Source organism: Heterodontus francisci, unplaced genomic scaffold (assembly GCF_036365525.1).
Source record: "Heterodontus francisci isolate sHetFra1 unplaced genomic scaffold, sHetFra1.hap1 HAP1_SCAFFOLD_1429, whole genome shotgun sequence".
NCBI classification, from domain to species: Eukaryota; Metazoa; Chordata; class Chondrichthyes; order Heterodontiformes; family Heterodontidae; genus Heterodontus; species Heterodontus francisci.
Window position 1 is genome coordinate 11,361 of NW_027140190.1, and position 23,106 is coordinate 34,466.

A 23,106-nucleotide genomic window follows, 5' to 3' on the forward strand; every position below is an offset into this window, starting at 1 on the left:
CTCCTCTCACACTCTCACCATCATCATCATCCTCTCACACTCTCATCATCATCATCATCCTCCTCTCACACTCTCACCATCATCATCATCCTCTCACACTCTCATCATCATCATCATCATCCTCCTCTCACACTCTCACCATCATCATCATCCTCCTCTCACACTCTCACCATCATCATCCTCCTCTCACACTCTCATCATCATCATCATCATCCTCCTCTCACACTCTCACCATCATCATCATCCTCCTCTCACACTCCCACCATCATCATCATCCTCTCACACTCTCATCATCATCATCATCCTCCTCTCACACTCTCACCATCATCATCATCCTCTCACACTCTCATCATCATCATCATCATCCTCCTCTCACACTCTCACCATCATCATCATCCTCCTCTCACACTCTCACCATCATCATCCTCCTCTCACACTCTCACCATCATCATCATCCTCCTCCTCTCACACTCTCACCATCATCATCCTCCTCTCACACTCTCACCATCATCATCCTCCTCTCACACTCTCACCATCATCATCCTCCTCTCACACTCTCACCATCATCCTCCTCCTCTCACACTCTCACCATCATCATCATCCTCCTCTCACACTCTCACCATCATCATCATCATCATCCTCCTCTCACACTCTCACCATCATCATCATCATCATCCTCCTCTCACACTCTCACCATCATCATCATCATCCTCTCACACTCTCACCATCATCCTCCTCTCACACTCTCACCATCATCATCCTTCTCTCACACTCTCACCATCATCATCCTCCTCTCACACTCTCACCATCATCATCCTTCTCTCACACTCTCACCATCATCATCCTCCTCTCACACTCTCACCATCATCATCATCATCCTCTCACACTCTCACCATCATCATCCTCCTCTCACACTCTCACCATCATCATCCTTCTCTCACACTCTCACCATCATCATCATCCTCCTCTCACACTCTCACCATCATCATCATCCTCCTCTCACACTCTCACCCACCTCCATCACATCCTCCAGTGTCTCCTCGGCATCCGCTTTCTCTGTCATGAGTTTCGCCACCTTAAACTGGGTTTTTGTGAGGAGATGTCCATGTCGTGCTGCGTTCCAGTAGGAACGGGGGATTTCTACCAGGCCGTAGCCCAGCAACAGAACCAGCAGAAACAGACCCCACGTGTTGGCAGCAGTGATGCCGATGGTTTGGAGCTGGTACCTGTGGAGATGGAGGAGGAATCGGAATTATCCAGTGACACACAGACAATGATCAGAGTTATACAGAGACACACACACAGTAATCAGAGTTATACAGAGACACACACACAGTAATCAGAGTTATACAGAGACACACCCACAGTAATCAGAGTTATACAGTGACACACACACAGTAATCAGAGTTATACAGAGACACACACACAGTAATCAGAGTTATACAGAGACACACACACAGTAATCAGAGTTATACAGAGACACACACACAGTAATCAGAGTTATACAGAGACAGACACACAGTAATCAGAGTTATACAGAGACACACACACACAGTAATCAGAGTTATACAGAGACACACACACAGTAATCAGAGTTATACAGAGACACACACACAGTAATCAGAGTTATACAGAGACACACACACAGTAATCAGAGTTATACAGAGACACACACACAGTAATCAGAGTTATACAGAGACACACACACAGTAATCAGAGTTATACAGAGACACACACACAGTAATCAGAGTTATACAGAGACAGACACACAGTAATCAGAGTTATACAGAGACACACACACAGTAATCAGAATTATAGAGACACACACACAGTAATCAGAGTTATACAGAGACAGACACACAGTAATCAGAGTTATACAGAGACAGACACACAGTAATCAGAGTTATACAGAGACACACACACAGTAATCAGAATTATACAGAGACACACACACAGTAATCAGAGTTATACAGAGACAGACACACAGTAATCAGAGTTATACAGAGACACACACACAGTAATCAGAGTTATACAGAGACACACACACAGTAATCAGAATTATACAGAGACACACACACAGTAATCAGAATTATACAGAGACACACACACAGTAATCAGAGTTATACAGAGACACACACACAGTAATCAGAATTATACAGAGACACACACACAGTAATCAGAGTTATACAGAGACACACACACAGTAATCAGAGTTATACAGAGACACACACAGTAATCAGAGTTATACAGTGACACACACACAGTAATCAGAGTTATACAGACACACACACAGTAATCAGAGTTATACAGAGACACACACACAGTAATCAGAGTTATACAGTGACACACACACAGTAATCAGAGTTATACAGACACACACACACAGTAATCAGTTATACAGAGACACACACACAGTCATCGGAGTTATACAGAGACACACACACACAGTAATCGGAGTTATACAGAGACACACACACAGTAATCTGAGTTTTACAAAGACACACACAGTAATCAGAGTTATACAGAGACACACACACAGTAATCAGAGTTATACAGAGACACACACACACAGTAATCAGAGTTATACAGAGACACACACACACAGTAATCAGAGTTATACAGAGACACACACACAGTAATCAGAGTTATACAGAGACACACACACAGTAATCAGAGTTATACAGAGACACACACACAGTAATCAGAGTTATACAGAGACACACACACAGTAATCAGAGTTATACAGAGACACACACACAGTAATCAGAGTTATACAGAGACACACACACAGTAATCAGAGTTATACGGAGACACACACACAGTAATCAGAGTTATACAGAGACACACACACAGTAATCAGTTATACAGTGACACACACACAGTAATCGCAGTTATACAGAGACACACACACAGTAATCAGAATTATACAGAGACACACACACAGTAATCAGAGTTATACAGACACACACACACAGTAATCAGAGTTATACAGAGACACGCACACAGTAATCAGAGTTATACAGTGACACACACAGTAATCAGAGATATCCAGAGACACACACACAGTAATCAGAGTTATACAGAGACACACACACAGTAATCAGAGTTATACAGAGACACACACACAGTAATCAGAGTTATACAGACACACACACACAGTAATCAGAGTTATACAGAGACACACACACAGTAATCAGAGTTATACAGAGACACACACACAGTAATCAGAGTTATACAGAGACACACACACAGTAATCAGAGTTTTACAGTGACACACACACAGTAATCAGAGTTATACAGAGACACACACACAGTAATCAGAGTTATACTGTGACACACACACAGTAATCAGAGTTATACAGAGACACACACACAGTAATCAGAGTTATACAGTGACACACACACAGTAATCAGAATTATACAGAGACACACACACAGTAATCAGAGCTATACAGTGACACACACACAGTAATCAGAGTTATAGAGACACACACACACAGTAATCAGAGTTATGCAGAGACACACACACAGTAATCAGAGTTCTCCAGAGACACACACACAGTAATCGGAGTTATACAGAGACACACACACAGTAATCAGAGTTATACAGAGACACACACACAGTAATCAGAGTTATACAGTGACACACACAGTAATCAGAGTTATACAGTGACACACACAGTAATCAGAGTTATACAGAGACACACACACAGTAATCAGAGTTATACAGTGACACACACACAGTAATCAGAGTTATACTGTGACACACACACAGTAATCAGAGTTATACTGTGACACACACACAGTAATCAGAGTTATACAGAGACACACACACAGTAATCAGAGTTATACAGTGACACACACACACAGTAATCAGAGTTATACAGAGACACACACACAGTAATCAGAGTTATACTGTGACACACACACAGTAATCAGAGTTATACTGTGACACACACACAGTAATCAGAGTTATACAGAGACACACACACAGTAATCAGAGTTATACAGAGACACACACACAGTAATCAGAGTTATACAGAGACACACACACACAGTAATCAGAGTTATACAGACACACACACACAGTAATCGGAGTTATACAGAGACACACACACAGTAATCGGAGTTATACAGAAACACACACACAGTAATCAGAGTTATACAGAGACACACACACAGTAATCAGAGTTATACAGTGACACACACAGTAATCAGAGTTATACTGTGACACACACACAGTAATCAGAGTTATACAGAGACACACACACAGTAATCAGAGTTATACTGTGACACACACACAGTAATCAGAGTTATACAGAGACACACACACAGTAATCAGAGTTATACAGAGACACACACACAGTAATCAGAGTTATACTGTGACACACACACAGTAATCAGAGTTATACTGTGACACACACAAAGTAATCAGAGTTATACAGAGACACACACACAGTAATCAGAGTTATACTGTGACACACACACAGTAATCAGAGTTATACAGAGACACACACACAGTAATCAGAGTTATACAGAGACACACACACAGTAATCAGAGTTATACAGACACACACATACAGTAATCAGAGTTATACAGACACACACACACAGTAATCAGAGTTATACAGAGACACACACACAGTAATCAGAGTTATACAGAGACACACACACAGCAATCAGAGTTATACAGAGACACACACACAGTAATCAGAGTTATACAGAGACACACACACAGTAATCAAAGTTATACAGAGACACACACACAGTAATCAGAGTTATACAGAGACACACACACAGTAATCAGAGTTATACAGAGACACACACACAGTAATCAGAGTTATACTGTGACACACACACAGTAATCAGAGTTATACAGAGACACACACACAGTAATCAGAGTTATACAGAGACACACACACAGTAATCAGAGTTATACAGAGACACACACACAGTAATCAGAGTTATACTGTGACACACACACAGTAATCAGAGTTATACAGAGACACACACACAGTAATCAGAGTTATACTGTGACACACACACAGTAATCAGAGTTATACAGAGACACACACACAGTAATCAGAGTTATACAGAGACACACACACAGTAATCAGAGTTATACAGTGACACACACACAGTAATCAGAGTTATACAGAGACACACACACAGTAATCAGAGTTATACAGTGACACACACACAGTAATCAGAGTTATACAGAGACACACACACAGTAATCAGAGTTATACAGAGACACACACACAGTAATCAGAGTTATACAGAGACACACACACAGTAATCAGAGTTATACAGAGACACACACACAGTAATCAGAGTTATACAGAGACACACACACAGTAATCAGAGTTATACAGAGACACACACAGAAATCAGAGTTATACAGAGACACACACACAGTAATCAGAGTTATACAGAGACACACACACAGTAATCAGAGTTATACAGAGACACACACACAGTAATCAGAGTTATACAGAGACACACACACAGTAATCGGAGTTATACAGAGACACACACACAGTAATCGGAGTTATACAGAGACACACACACAGTAATCAGAGTTATACAGAGACACACACACAGTAATCAGAGTTATATAGAGACACACACGCAGTAATCAGAGTTATACAGAGACACACACACAGTAATCAGAGTTATACAGAGACACACACACAGTGATCAGAGTTATACAGAGACACACACACAGTAATCAGAGTTATACAGAGACACACACACAGTAATCAGAGTTATACTGTGACACACACACAGTAATCGGAGTTATACAGAGATACACACACAGTAATCAGAGTTATACAGAGACACACACACAGTAATCAGAGTTATACAGAGACACACACACAGTAATCAGAGTTATACAGAGACACACACACAGTAATCAGAGTTACACAGTGACACACACACAGTAATCAGAGTTACACAGTGACACACACACAGTAATCAGAGATATACAGAGACACACACACAGTAATCAGAGTTATACAGTGACACACACACAGTAATCAGAGTTATACAGTGACACACACACAGTAATCAGAGTTATACAGTGACACACACACAGTAATCAGAGTTATACAGTGACACACACACAGTAATCAGAGTTATACTGTGACACACACACAGTAATCAGAGTTATACAGAGACACACACACAGTAATCAGAGTTATACAGAGACACACACACAGTAATCAGAATTATACAGAGACACACACACACAGTAATCAGAGTTATACAGAGACACACACACAGTAATCAGAGTTATACAGAGACACACACACAGTAATCAGAGTTATACAGAGACACACACACAGTAATCAGAGTTATACAGTGACACACACACAGTAATCAGAATTATACAGAGACACACACACACAGTAATCAGAGTTATACAGAGACACACACACAGTAATCAGAGTTATACAGAGACACACACACAGTAATCAGAGTTATACAGAGACACACACACACAGTAATCAGAGTTATACAGAGACACACACACAGTAATCAGAATTATACAGAGACACACACACACAGTAATCAGAGTTATACAGAGACACACACACAGTAATCAGAGTTATACAGAGACACACACACAGTAATCAGAGTTATACAGAGACACACACACACAGTAATTAGAGTTATACAGAGACACACACACAGTAATCAGAATTATACAGAGACACACACACACAGTAATCAGAGTTATACAGAGACACACACACAGTAATCAGAGTTATACAGAGACACACACACAGTAATCAGAGTTATACAGAGACACACACACAGTAATCAGAGTTATACAGTGACACACACAGTAATCAGAGTTATACAGAGACACACACACAGTAATCAGAGTTATACAGAGACACACACACAGTAATCAGAATTATACAGAGACACACACAGTAATCAGAGTTATACAGAGACACACACACAGTAATCAGAGTTATACAGAGACACACACACAGTAATCAGAGTTATACAGAGACACACACACACAGTAATCAGAGTTATGCAGTGACACACACACAGTAATCACAGTTATACAGAGACACACACACAGTAATCAGAGTTATACAGTGACAAACACACAGTAATCAGAGTTATACAGAGACACACACACAGTAATCAGTTATACAGAGACACACACACAGTAATCAGAGTTATACAGAGACACACACACAGTAATCAGAGTTATACAGAGACACACACACAGTTATAAGAGTTATACAGAGACACACACACAGTCATCGGAGTTATACAGAGACACACACACAGTAATCAGTGTTATCCAGTGATACACACACAGTAATCAGAGTTATACAGAGACACACACACAGTAATCAGAATTATACAGAGACACACACACAGTAATCAGAATTATACAGAGACACACACACAGTAATCAGAGTTATACAGAGACACACACACAGTAATCAGAGTTACACAGTGACACACACGGTGATCAGAGTTATACAGAGACACACACACAGTAATCAGAGTTATACAGAGACACACACACAGTAATCAGTTATACAGAGACACACACACAGTAATCAGAGTTATACAGAGACACACACACAGAAATCAGAGTTATACAGAGACACACACACAGTAATCAGAGTTATACAGAGACACACACACAGTAATCAGAGTTATACAGAGACACACACACAGTAATCAGAGTTATACAGAGACACACACACAGTAATCAGAGTTATACAGACACACACACACAGTGATCAGAGTTATACAGAGACACACACACAGTAATCAGAGTTATACAGAGACACACACACAGTGATCAGAGTTATACAGAGACACACACACAGTAATCAGAGTTATACAGAGACACACACACAGTAATCAGAGTTATACAGAGACACACACACACAGTAATCAGAGTTATACAGAGACACACACACACAGTAATCAGAGTTATACAGAGACACACACACATTAATCAGAGTTACACAGTGACACACACACAGTAATCGGAGTTATACAGAGACACACACACAGTAATCAGAGTTATACAGAGACACACACACAGTAATCAGAGTTATACAGAGACACACACACAGTAATCAGAGTTATACAGAGACACACACACAGTAATCAGAGTGACACAGTGACACACACACAGTAATCGGAGTTATACAGAGACACACACACAGTAATCAGAGTTATACAGAGACACACACACAGTAATCAGAGTTATACAGAGACACACACACAGTAATCAGAGTTATACAGAGACACACACACAGTAATCAGAGTTATACAGTGACACACACACAGTAATCAGAGTTATACTGTGACACACACACAGTGATCAGAGTTATACAGAGACACACACACAGTAATCAGAGTTATACAGTGACACACACACAGTAATCAGAGTTATACAGAGACACACACACAGTAATCAGAGTTATACAGTGACACACACACAGTAATCAGAGTTATACTGTGACACACACACAGTAATCAGAGTTATACAGAGACACACACACAGTAATCAGAGTTATACAGTGACACACACACAGTAATCAGAGTTATACTGTGACACACACACAGTAATCAGAGTTATACAGAGACACACACACAGTAATCAGAGTTATACAGTGACACACACACAGTAATCAGAGTTATACAGAGACACACACACAGTAATCAGAGTTATACAGAGACACACACACAGTAATCAGAGTTATACAGAGACACACACACAGTAATCAGAGTTATACAGTGACACACACATCGTAATCAGAGTTATACAGAAACACACACACAGTAATCAGAGTTATACAGAGACACACACACAGTAATCAGAGTTATACAGAGACACACACACAGTGATCAGAGTTATACAGAGACACACACACAGTAATCAGAGTTATACAGAGACACACACACAGTGATCAGAGTTATACAGAGACACACACACAGTAATCAGAGTTATACAGAGACACACACACAGTAATCAGAGTTATACAGAGACACACACACAGTGATCAGAGTTATACAGAGACACACACACAGTAATCAGAGTTATACAGAGACACACACACAGTAATCAGAGTTATACAGAGACACACACACAGTAATCAGAGTTATACAGAGACACACACACAGTAATCAGAGTTATACAGAGACACACCCACAGTAATCAGAGATATACAGAGACACACACACAGTGATCAGAGTTATACAGAGACACACACACAGTAATCAGAGTTATACAGAGACACACACACAGTAATCAGAGTTATACAGAGACACACACACAGTAATCAGAGTTATACAGAGACACACACACAGTAATCAGAGTTATACAGAGACACACACAGTAATCAGAGTTATACAGAGACACACACACTGTAATCAGAGTTATACAGAGACACACACACACAGTAATCGGAGTTATGCAGAGACACACACACAGTAATCAGAATTATACAGAGACACACACAGTGATCAGAGTTATACAGAGACACACACACAGTAATCGGAGTTATACAGAGACACACACACACAGTAATCGGAGTTATGCAGAGACACACACACAGTAATCAGAGTTATACAGTGACACACACACAGTAATCAGAGTTATACAAAGACACACACACAGTAATCAGAGTTATACAGAGAGACACACACAGTAATCAGAGTTATACAGAGACACACACGCAGTAATCGGAGTTATGCAGAGACACACACACAGTAATCAGAGTTATACAGAGACACACACACAGTAATCAGAGTTATACAGAGACACACACACAGTAATCAGAATTATACAGAGACACACACACAGTAATCGGAGTTATGCAGAGACACACACACAGTAATCAGAGTTATACAGTGACACACACACAGTAATCAGAGTTATACAGTGACACACACACAGTAATCAGAGTTATACAGTGACACACACACAGTAATCGGAGTTATACAGAGACACACACACAGTAATCAGAATTATACAGTGACACACACACAGTAATCGGAGTTATACAGAGACACACACACAGTAATCAGAGTTATACAGAGACACACACACAGTAATCAGAATTATACAGAGACACACACACAGTAATCAGAGTTATACAGTGACACACACACAGTAATCAGAGTTATACAGTGACACACACACAGTAATCGGAGTTATACAGAGACACACACACAGTAATCAGAGTTATACAGAGACACACACACAGTAATCAGAGTTATACAGAGACACACACACAGTAATCAGAATTATACAGAGACACACACAGTAATCAGAGTTATACAGTGACACACACACAGTAATCAGAGTTATACAGTGACACACACAGTAATCAGAGTTATACAGAGACACACACACAGTAATCAGAATTATACAGTGACACACACACAGTAATCAGAGTTATACAGTGACACACACAGTAATCAGAGTTATACAGAGACACACACACAGTAATCAGAGTTATACAGTGACACACACACAGTAATCAGAGTTATACAGTGACACACACAGTAATCAGAGTTATACAGAGACACACACACAGTAATCGGAGTTATACAGAGACACACACACAGTAATCAGAATTATACAGTGACACACACACAGTAATCAGAGTTATACAGAGACACACACACAGTAATCAGAGTTATACAGTGACACACACACAGTAATCAGAGTTATACAGTGACACACACACAGTAATCAGAGTTATACAGAGACACACCCACAGTAATCAGAGTTATACAGAGACACACACACAGTAATCAGAGTTATACAGAGACACACACACAGTAATCAGAGTTATACAGAGACACACACACAGTAATCAGAGTTATACAGTGACACACACAGTAATCAGAGTTATACAGTGACACACACACAGTAATCAGAGTTATACAGAGACACACACACAGTAATCAGAGTTATACAGAGACACACACACAGTAATCAGAGTTATACAGAGACACACACACACAGTAATCAGAGTTATACAGAGACACACACACAGTAATCAGAGTTATACAGAGACACACACAGTAATCAGAGTTATACAGAGACACACACACAGTAATCAGAGTTATACAGAGACACACACAGTAATCAGAGTTATACAGAGACACACACACACAGTAATCAGAGTTATACAGAGACACACACACAGTAATCAGAGTTATACAGAGACACACACACAGTAATCAGAGTTATACAGAGACACACACAGTAATCAGAGTTATACAGAGACACACACACTGTAATCAGAGTTATACAGAGACACACACACAGTAATCAGAATTATACAGAGACACACACACAGTAATCAGAATTATACAGAGACACACACACAGTAATCAGAGTTATACAGTGACACACACACAGTAATCAGTGTTATACAGAGACACACACACAGTAATCAGAATTATACAGAGACACACACACACAGTAATCGGAGTTATGCAGAGACACACACAGTATTCGGAGTTATACTGTGACACACACATCTGACCACCAGCTTCTGACCAACACAGCCGCAAAGGCAGGCACCGCCCCCGAACATCACAGAGCTCACACCTCCCAGAAACATCACCCCAAAATCACCCAGCTCACACCCCCAAGAATATCACCCACCCCAAACATTACCCAACAGCCATTTCTCCCCATTCCAAAAATCACCCCCCCCCTACCCCCAGTCACTAATCATCACAGAACTAGTACCGATCCAGACCCCAGGCTGTTCAGTCTCCTTTGGCCTACTCTGTACCACCCTGTCACCATTATAAATCCCTCTGTTAGAGCACGCCAAAATCTGCTTCATTCTTCAGAACATAGGAAGTACCTTGGTGTACTTGTCCATAGATCACTGAAGGCAGCAGCACAGCTAGATAAGGTGCTTAGGAAAGCTTATGGGATACTTGCCTTTATTAGCTGAGGCATAGAATATAAGAGCAGGGAGGTTATGATGGAGCTGTATAAAACGCTAATTAGGCCACAGCTGGAGTACTGTGTACAGTTCTGATCACCACACTCTAGGAAGGATGTGATTGCACTGGAGAGGGTGCAGAGGAGATTCACCAGGATGTTGCCTGGGCTGGAGTATTTCAGCTATGAAGAGAGACTGAAAAGGCTCGGGTTGTTTTCCTTCGAGCAGAGAAGGCTGAGGGGGTACATGATTGAGGTATAGAAAATTATGAGGGGCATTGATAGGTTAGATAGGAAGAAACTTTTTCCCTTTGTGGAGGGGCCAATAACCAGGGGGCAGAGATTTAAGGCAAGGGGCAGAAGGTTTAGAGGGAATTTGAGGAAACATTTTTTCACCCAGAGGGTGGTTGGAATCTGGAACGCACTGCCTGAAGAGGTGGTAGAGGCAGGAACCCTCACAACATTTAAGAAGTATTTAGATAAGCACTTGAAACGCTATAGCATACAAGACTACGGGCCAAGTGCTGGAAAATGGGATTCGGATAGATAGGTGGTTGATGGCCTTCACGGACACGATGGGCCTGCTTCTGTGCTGTATAACTCTATGACTCGATGACCGATGACTAAAGAAGCCCCAATTTTTAATGTCTTCCTTCGTTTCGGTATTTCCTCAAACTAGTCAGTGTCTGAGTGAATCTGTGCTCAACACAAGAGAAGAGGTGAGAGTGACTGCCCTTGACATCAAGGCAGCATTTGACCGAGTATGGCATCAAGCAGCCCTAACAAAACTGAGGTCAATGGGAATCGGGGGAAAACCCTCCGCTGGCTGGAGTCATACCTAGCGCAAAGGAAGATGGTTGTGGTTGTGGTTGTTGGAGGTCAATCATCTGAGCTGGCATAGCCAGTGACGCCCACATCCCATGAATGAATAAAAAAACAAACCCTCTCTGAAGCCTCAATGTCCTTCCTGTCGTGTGGAGCTGCAAATGCTGCTGACAGTCTCTAACTGAGGTCCTATACAGGTTTCATCGAGGTTCACCATTACCTCTTGGTTTAATTTTTTTTGATTCATTCATGGGATCTATGCCAGCATTTATTGCCCATCCCTAATTGCCCTTGAGAAGGTGGTGGTGAGCTGCCTTCTTGAACCGCTGCAGTCCATGTGAGGTAGGTACACCCACAGTGCTGTTAGGAAGGGAGTTCCAGGATTTTGACCCAGCGACAGTGAAGGAACGGTGATATAGTTCCAAGTCAGGATGGTGTGTGACTTGGAGGGAAACTTGCAGGTGGTGGAGTTCCCACACGTCTGCTGCCCTTGTCCTTCTAGGTGGTAGAGTTTGCAGGTTTGGAAGGTGCTGTCGAAGGAGCATTTATTACCCACCCCTCATTGAACTGAGTGGTTTGCTGGGCTATTTCAGAGGGCATTTAAGAGTTAACCACATTACTGTGGGTCTGGAATCACATGTAGGCCAGACCAGGTAAGGACGACAGATTTCCTTCCCTCAAGGGCATTAGTGAATTAGGTTTGTAGAACAATTGACAATAGTTTCATTATCAGCATTATACTAGCCTCCAGATTTATTAATTGAATTCAAATTTCACCATCTGCCTTGGTGGGATTCGAACCCATGTCCCCAGAGCACTAGCCTGGGCCTCTGAATTACTAGTCCAGCAATGCCACCACCTCCCTTTGTGCAATCATCTGCGAACGTTGAGTTCAATAATTTCAGATACCGCCAGACCTGCTGAGTTTTCCAGCACTTAGTTTTTATTTCTGATTTCCAGCATCCACTGTATTTTGCTTTTATTTTGAAGTAAATTATTTGATTGACACCCCAGATCACTGGAAAAAGAATCGGCTGTGTCATATCAATATGTTAAAACAATATTATCACGAGGAGGATTAGCCAGTACAGGTCTGTCAGGCAGTAGGGACAGTGAAGGATGAAGGGGATAGTGAAGACGAGGCAGAAGGAGGCCGAGACAATTCTCAAATTGAACCTCCTCCTATCCAGTTAGCTAATATTGAATTGTTAGGGAGATTGGACACTACGCTTTCATATTTAGATCCAGACCAAACAAGATGACCTAACAAGGCTACTCACAGCATTTAAGAGAGACTGTAGGGATAAGCCAGGATGTACAATCTTAACCACACATGATGTGGATGTCGGGGAATCCGTTCCTATAAAACAGTATCCTTATTGCTTAAATCCAGAGAAACAGGCCCAGGTAAAAGCAGAAATCCAATACATGCTGGAAAACCTCCAAATTGAACCCAGTCAAAGCAGCTGGAGCTCACCAGTAGTATTAGTGCCTAAACCTGACAGTTCAACGGTTCTCTGTGTAGACTCCAGAAAAGTCAATACAGTACCCAATTCCTCGCTTGGAAGACTGTATTGACAGAGTGGACAGTGCCATGTTTCTTACAAAGATAGATTTCTAAAAGCGATACTGGCGAGTTCCTTTAACACCCCAAGCTCAAGAAATATCGGCCTTTGTCATACCGGATGGTCTTTTCCAGTGTCAAGTGATGCCATTCGGGCTAAAAAATGTCTCAGCAACCTTTCAGAGACTAATGAACCAAGTGGTAGCCAGTGTTCCTAACTGTGTGGTTTACCTTGATGATGTGCTGGTATACAATGACACTTGGAAGGACCGCTTGGAACAACTAGAAATTCTGTTTAGGAAATTAGCTGATTTAATAATAAACATTGCCAAAAGTGAATTTGTGAAAGCGAGAGTGACCTACCTCAGGTATATAGTAGGGCACGGACAAGTGCTGTCAAGAAAAACAAAAGTACAAGCACTGGTGGAGTTCCCTACCCCTAAGACTGAGCAAGAAATCACGAGGTTTTTGGGGATGTGTAGCTTCTACCGAATGTTTGTACCAAATTTTAACACTATATTTACTCCACTGACAGATTTGCTGCAGAACATGAAAACCAAGGTAATGTGGTCAGGGGAGTGCCAAGCATCTTTTGAGAGGCTGAAAACAATTTTGACGAATGAACCAGTGTTGGCTGCTCCAAATTTCATTTTGCCCTTCAAGGTAGCAATTGATGGTCGCGACGGGGGTGGTGAGGGGCAGTGCTCGGGGCATGTTTGCCACGAATCCAGAAACACCGGTATGCAAAATGGATACAGAACTGGCTCAGTCACAGAAGACAGAGGGTAGCAGTGGATGGGTGTTTTTCTGAATGGAGGGATGTGACTAGTGGTGTTCCGCAGGGATCAGTGCTGGGACCTTTGCTGTTTGTAGTATATATATAAATGATTTGGAGGAAAATGTAGATGGTCTGATTAGTAAGTTTGCGGATGACACAAAGGTTGGTGGAGTTGCGGACAGTGATGAGGATTGTGAGAGGATACAGCAGGATATAGATCGGTTTGAGACTTGGGCGGAGAAATGGCAGATGGAGTTTAATCCGGACAAATGTGAGGTAATGCATTTTGGAAGGTCTAATGCAGGTGGGAAGTATACAGTAAATGGCAGAACCCTTAGGAGTATTGACAGGCAGAGAGATCTGGGCGTACAGGTCCACAGGTCACTGAAAGTGGCAACGCAGGTGGATAAGGTAGTCAAGGCGGCATACGGCATGCTTGCCTTCATCGGTCGGGGCATAGAGTATAAAAATTGGCAAGTCATGCTGCAGCTGTACAGAACTTTCGTTAGGCCACACTTGGAATATTGCGTTCAATTCTGGTCGCCACACTACCAGAAGGACGTGGAGGCTTTGGAGAGGGTACAGAAGAGGTTTACCAGGATGTTGCCTGGTCTGGAGGGCATTAGCTATGAGGAGAGGTTGGATAAACTCGGATTGTTTTCACTGGAACGACGGAGGTGGAGGGGCGACATGATAGAGGTTTACAAAGTTATGAGCGGCATGGACAGAGTAGATAGTCAGAAGCTTTTTCCCAGGGTGGAAGAGTCAGTTACTAGGGGACATAGGTTTAAGGTGAGAGGGGCAAAGTTTAGAAGGGATGTGCGAGGCAAGTTCTTTACACAGAGGGTGGTGAGTGCCTGGAACCTGTTGCCGGGGGAGGTGGTGGAAGCAGGTACGATAGCGACGTTTAAGAGGCATCTTGACAAATACATGAATAGGATGGGAATAGAGGGATACGGTCCCCGGAAGTGCAGAAGGTTTTAGTTTAGGCAGGCATCAAGATCGGCGCAGGCTTGGAGGGCCGAATGGCCTGTTCCTGTGCTGCACTGTTCTTTGTTCTTCTGTACTACCAAACAACTATTTGAACAACATATCTCATCTGCTGTTTTCTTCAAAAATGAGCAAGTAATCAGCTCAAATGCTTTTTCTGTCTGTAAAAGAGCTCTGAATATAAAATAACCCTTTCATTTTTCTGGTTAATCAGTATGTGTGTGAGTGTGAGGGGCCACGGTTAAAAAAAAAGGACTTTCAAATTTGGAAAATGTAAAAAGGGGACTTTAAAATTTAAAATCTGTGTTTATGCTTTATTTCATTACTAGTTAAGACTTGTTCCACAATAAACAGATAATTTTGTTGTTTGTTAAAGAAACCTGGTTAGTGAGTTCTATGGTTGGTGAGTAGCAGCTGTTAGAATATCTTAAAAACTAAGGGGTAAGTTTTTTTTGTTGAAAATAAAACCTCTGGAGATAAGGTGAGTACTACTAAAGTATTTTTTTTTTAAATTTTAGATTGTAGTGGGTAGAACAAGGCCCCTAGTGTAATTAGTATTTTTTAATTAATGGAGTCACTAATTAATCTAAGGGTAAGTCATGACAGGAGAGCTCAGCCCCGTGATCTGCTCCTCCTGCGCTATGTGGGAAATCAGGGATGCTTCCAGTGTCCCTGATGACCATGTGTGCAGGAAGTGTATCCATCTGCAGCTACTGACTACCCGCATTACGGAGCTGGAGCTGCGGGTGGATTCACTGTGGAGCATCCGCAATGCTGAGCACGTTGTGGATAGCATGTTTAGTGAGGTGGTCACACCGCAGGTAATGGCTGCACAGGCAGAAAAGGGATGGGTGACCACCAGACGGAGTAGTCTGCGCAGGCAGGTAGTGCAGGAGTCCCCTGTGGCCATCCCCCTCTCAAACAGATATACCGCTTTGGATACTGTGGGGGGGGGAGATGACCTCCCAGGGGAAAGCAGCAACAGTCAAGTTCGTGGCACCACGGAGGGCTCTGCTGCACAGCAGGAGAGGAAAAGGAGTGGAAGAGCTATAGTGATAGGAAATTCTATCCTAAGGGGTGCAGATAGGCGTTTCTGTGGCCACAAACGAGACTCCAGGATGGTATGTTGCCTCCCTGGTGCTAGGGTCAAGGATGTCTCGGAGTGGCTGCAGGACATTCTGAAAGGGGAGGGTGAGCAGCCGGAGATCTCGGTTCATATTGGTACTAACGACATAGGCAGGAAGAAAGATGAGGTCCTGCAAAGTGAATATAGGGAGTTAGACAGAAGGTTAAAAAGCAGGATCTATAGGGCTGTAATCTCAGGATTACTCCCTGTACCACATGCTAGTGAGGGTAGGAATAGGAGGATAAGGCAAATGAATGCGTGGCTGAAGAGCTGGTGTAGGCGGGAGGGCTTCAGCTACTTGGATCAATGGGATCTCTTCTGGTGCAGAGGTGAACTGTACAAGAGGGACGGGTTGCATCTGAACTGGAAGGGGACCAATATCCTTGCTGGGAGGTTTGCTAATACTACTCGGGAGGGTTTAAACTAGTCTTGTAGGGGGATCGGACCCAAAGTAGTAGTCTCTCCGATCAGATAGTTGAGGCAAATGTAGAGGTTAAAGCAAGCAAGTCCAGTAGGCAGGCTGGGCAGGGGCAGGACAGGGAGCGTGGAAGGTCTGGTCGGCTAAACTGCATTCACTTTAATGCAAGAAGCCTTACAGGTAAGGCAGATGAACTCAGAGCATGGATCGGTACATGGGATTGTGATATTATAGCTGTTATGGAAACGTGGTTGAGGGATGGGCAGGGCTGGCAGCTCAATGTTCCGGGGTACCAATGCTTCCGGCGTGACAGAGGTGGAGGTAAGAGAGGAGGGGGAGTTGCATTATTGATTAGGGAGGACATCACGGCAGTACTTAGAGAGGATATCCCGGGGGGAACATCCAGCGAGGCCATATGGGTAGATCTTAGAAATAAGAAAGGGGTGATCACTTTGATGGGATTATACTATAGGCCCCCCAATAGTCAGAGGGATGTGGAGGAGCATATATGTAGGGAAATCACAGATAGGTGTAGGAATTATAGTGTTGTAATAGTAGGTAGATTTTAACTTCCCTAATATTGACCGGGACTGCCACAGTGCTAAGGGATCAGATGGGGAAGAATTTGTTAAGTGTGTCCAGGATAGTTTTCTGAAGCAGTATGTGGATGGCCCGACTAGAGAAGGGGCTACACTCGACCTCCATAGGAAATTAGGCTGGGCAGGTGGTTGATGTGTCAGTGGGGGAGCACTTTGGGACCAGTGACCATAACTCTATTTGCTCCAAGATAGTTATGGAAAAGGATCGGACTGGTCCTCAGGTTGAAGTCCTAAATTGGGGGAAGGCTAATCTCAATGGCATCAGACAGGAACTCTCAAAAGTTGAATGGGAGAGGTTGTTTACAGGTAAAGGGACGTCTGGCAAGTGGGAGGCTTTTAAAAGTGAGTCAGGAAGAGTTCAGGGCCGGCATGTTCCTGTTAGATGGAAGGGCAAGGCTGGCAAGTTTAGGGAACCTTGGTTGACGAGGGATATTGAGGGTCTGTTCAGGAGAAAGAAGGAGGCACATGTCAGGTATAGGCAGCTGGGATCGAGCGAGTCCCTTGAGGAGTATAAGGGATGTAGGAGTACACTTAAGAAGGAAATTAGGAGGGCGAAAAGGGGCCATGAGATTTCCCTGGCAGATAAGATAAAGGAGAATCCTAAAAGATTCTATAAGTATATTAAGAGTAAAAGGGTAGCTAGGGAGAGAGTACGTCCCCTTAAGGATCAGTGTGGCAATCTATGTGTGGAGACACAGGAAATGGGCGAGGTCTTAAATGAATATTTCTTGTCTGTATTTACCGTGGAGAAGGTCATGGAAGCTAGCGAGTTCAAGGGAAGGAACAGCGATATCCTGGAGCATATCAACATTACAAAGAAGGAGGTGTTGGAGGTTTTGAAGCGCATGAAGGTGGATAAATCCCCAGCGCCTGACCAGGTGTATCCTCAGATGCTATGTAAGTTTGCAGATGACATCAAAATTGGTGGTGTAGTGGACAGTGAAGAAGGTTGTCTAAGGTTACAACAGGATACAGATCAACTGGGAAAGTGGGCAAGGGATTGGCAAATGGTATTTAACGCAGACAAGCGTGAAGTGATGCATTTTGGGAAGTGAAACCAGGACAGGACATATACAGTGAATGTCAGGGCCCTGGGGAGTGTTCTTGAGCAGAGAGACCTTGGGGTGCAAGTACATAGTTCCCTGAAAGTGGCAACACAGGTAGACAGGGTGGTGAAGAAGGCGTATGGCATGCTTGCCTTCATCAGCCGAGGCATTGAGTACAAGAGTTGTGACGTCCTGTTACAGTTGCACATAACGTTGGTTAGGCCGCATTTGGAGTAGTGTGTGCAGTTCTGGTTACCGCACTACAGGAAAGATGTGATGAAGCTAGAGAGGGTGCAGAAAAGATTCACAAGGATGTTGCCTGGTTTGGAGGGCTTGAGTTACAAAGAGAGATTGGATAGGCTGGGTCTGTTTTCCCTGGAGCGAAGGAGGCTGAGAGGGGACATGATAGAGGTATATAAAATTATGAGAGGCATAGATAGGGTAGATAGCCAGAGTCTGTTTCCCATTGTAGGGGTGACTAAAACTAGAGGGCATAGATTTAAGGTGAGAGGGAGGAGATTTAAAGGGGATCAAAGGGGTAAATTTCTCACACAAAGAATAGTGGGTATCTGGAATGAGCTGCCAGAGGAGGTGGTGGAGGCAGGAACAGTAGCGACATTTAAGAGGCATCTGGACAGGTACTTGAATGAGAAAGGCATAGAGGGATATGGAATTAATGCAGGCAGGTGGGATTAGTATAGGTAGGCATTATGGTCGGCATGGACGCGGTGGGCCGAAGGGCCTGTTTCTATGTTGTACGACTCTGTGACTCTATTCTGGAAAATAGAGTATATGACTGACTATATCAGCAAGAGGGGAAATTTTAAAATATTTGTTGTGACCAGTGCAGAAGTGGGACTAGATTAAACAGTGCACTCCTCCCGCCTCAGTCGTAACACTAGGACACAACCCTGAGGAACTCCTGCAGTGATAAGAACATAAGAAATAGGAGCAGGAGCAGGCCATTCAGCCCCTCAAGCCTGCCCCACCATTCAATAAGATCATGGCTGATCTATCCCGGGCCTTAACTCCTCTTTCAGACCTGCTCCGCCTAACCCTCGACTCCCCGAGATTTCAAAAATCTATCTACCTCCTCCTTAAATACATTTAGTGACCTAGCCTCCACAACTCTGAGGTAGAGAATTCCAGAGATTCACCACCCTCTGAGAGAAGAAATTCCTTCGCATTTCAGTTTTAAATGTGTGCCCCCTTATTCTGTAACTATGTCCCCTAGTTCGAGATTCCCCCACCAGTGGAAACATCTTCTCTACATCTACCCTGTCAAGCCCACTTAGAATCTTAGATGTTTCTATAAGATCACCTCTCATTCTTCTAAACTCCAGTGAATAAAGGCCTAACCTGTTTAGCCGTTCTTGAGAAGACAATCCCTTCATCCCAGGAATCAGCCTAGTGAACCTTTCCTGAACTGCCTCCAATGCTAGAATATCCTTCTTTAAATATGGGGACCAAAACTGTACGCAGTGCTCCAGGTGTGGCCTCACCAACACCCTGTACAGTTGTAACAAGACTTCCCTATTTTTAAACTCCAATTCCCAAGCAATAAAGGCCAAAATTCCATTTGCTTTCCTAATTACTTGTTGCACCTGCATGCTAACCTTTTGTGTTTCATGTGCAAGAAACCCACGCAGACACAGGGAGAACTTGCAAACTCCACACAGGCAGTACCCAGAATTGAACCCGGGTCGCTGGAGCTGTGAGGCTGCAGTGCTAACCACTGCGTCACCCTTCTGCAACGTATTGCTCTAAGAAACAATCCCTGATGCACTCTACAAATTCGTCTTCCATGCTACCCTTGCCAATTTGACTTGTCCAGTCTATATGCAGATTAAAATCACCCATGATAATTGCAGTGCCCTTCTTACACACCTCCATTATTTCCTGATTAATATTCTGTCTTAGGGAGAGGCAACTCCTCAGGGGCCTATAGACCACTCCCACCCGTGATTTCTTTCCCTTCACATTCCTTATTTCCACCCAAACTGATTCTACATCACAATCTATTACACCTAAATCATTATTCACAACTGCACTGATCCCTTCCTTTAATAAAAAGTTACCCCACCTCCCCTTTTCCTTTCTGCCTATTCTTCCGGAACGTCGAATATCCTTGAACATTGAGATTCCAGTCCTGGTGATCCTGCAACCATGTCCCTGTGATAGCTATCAAATCATATTCATTTATTTCTATCTGTCCTGGAATTGAGATGATTGACCTCCAACAACCATCTTCCTTTGCGCTAGGCATGACTCCAACCAGCGGAGGGTTTTCCTCCTGATTCCCATTGACTCCAGTTTTGCTCATGCTCCTTGATGCCATACTCGGTCAAATGCTGCCTTGATGTCAAGGGCAGTTACTCTCACCTCACCTCTTGAGTTCAGCTCTTTTGTCCATGTTTGAACTAAGGCTGTAATGAGGTCAAGAGCTGAGTGGCCCTGGCAGAACCCAAACTGAGCGTCACTGAGCAGGTTATTGCTAAGCAAGTGCCGCTTGATGGCACTGTTGATGACCCCTTCCATCACTTTACTGATGATCGAGAGTAGACGGATGGGGCGGTAACTGGCTGGATTGAATATTGCCTGCTTTTTGAGGACAGGACACACCTGAGCAATTTTCCACATTGTTGTCAGCTAGGCCAACATTTATTGCCCATCCCTAATTGCCCTTGAGCCATCTCTGGTTGGTGAGTCCTGCTGGTGGGAAGAATGAGCAAAATGCAATATAAAATCAAGGATACAATTTTAAAGGGGGTACAGGAGCAGAGGAAGCAGGGGGCTTATTTGCATAAATGGTTGAAGGTGACAGGGCAGGCAGAGGAAGTTAATAAGGCCAACAGGGGATCCTGGGCTTTCTTAATAGAGGCATGAGTACAAAAGTAAGGAAGTTATAAAACCTTTAGAAAACACTGGTTTGGCCTCAACTGGAGAATTCTGGGCAGGTGCTTTAGAAAGGATGGGAAGGCACTGGAGAGAGTACAGATAAGACTTACAAAAATGGATCCAGGGATAAGAGACTTCAGTTACGAGAACAGATTGGAGAAGCTGGAGCTGTTCTCTTTAAAGAGAAGATTAAGAGGAGATTTAATAAAAGTGTTAAAAAGCATGAGGGGTCTGATCAGAGTACATAGGAAGAAACCTATGTCATTGGTACCAATGTGTACCACGACCTCTGACTGTTCACCCTGCCCGTTCAGAATGTCCTGCAGCTGCTCTGTGACATCCTGTACCCTAGCACCAGGGAGACAACATACCATCCTGGAGTCTCGTTTGTGGCCACAGAAATGCCTATCTGCAGCCTTACGATAGAATCCCCTATAACGATAGCTCTTCCACCCCTTTTCCTCCCCTCCGTGGTGCCATGAACTTGGATGTTGCTGCTTCCCCCTGGGAGGCCATCCCCCCAACAGTATCCAAAGCGGTATATCTGTTTGAGAGGGGGATGGCCACAGGGGACTCCTGCACTACCTGCCTGCGCAGACTACTCTGTCTGGTGGTCACCCATCTCTTTTCTGCCTGTGCAGCCATTACCTGCGGTGTGACCACCTCACTAAACATGCTATCCTCAGCATCGTGGATACTCCACAGTGAATCCACCCGCAGCTCCAGCTCCGTACTGCGAGTAGTCAGTAGCTGCAGATGGATACACTTCCTGCACACATGGTCATCAGGGACACTGGAAGCATCCCTGATTTCCCACATAGTGCAGGAGGAGCAGATCACGGGGCTGAGCTCTCCTGTCATTAGATTAATTAGTGACTCCCTTAATTAAAAAAT

General features: G+C 43.3%; 1 protein-coding gene across 2 annotated transcripts in view; it reads right to left on the reverse strand.

Moving 5' to 3' along the window:
- Positions 1–973: 973 nt before the first annotated feature.
- Positions 974–23,106, reverse strand: part of LOC137359070 (G-protein coupled receptor-associated protein LMBRD2-like) — a 68,116-nt gene continuing 45,983 nt past the window's right edge. For both annotated transcript variants that reach the window (XM_068025173.1, XM_068025172.1), the window contains exon 6: positions 974–1,226. In XM_068025173.1, coding sequence (XP_067881274.1) covers positions 989–1,226 — 238 coding nt within the window. In that variant the 3' untranslated portion in view covers positions 974–988. The remainder of the gene's footprint in view (positions 1,227–23,106) is intronic.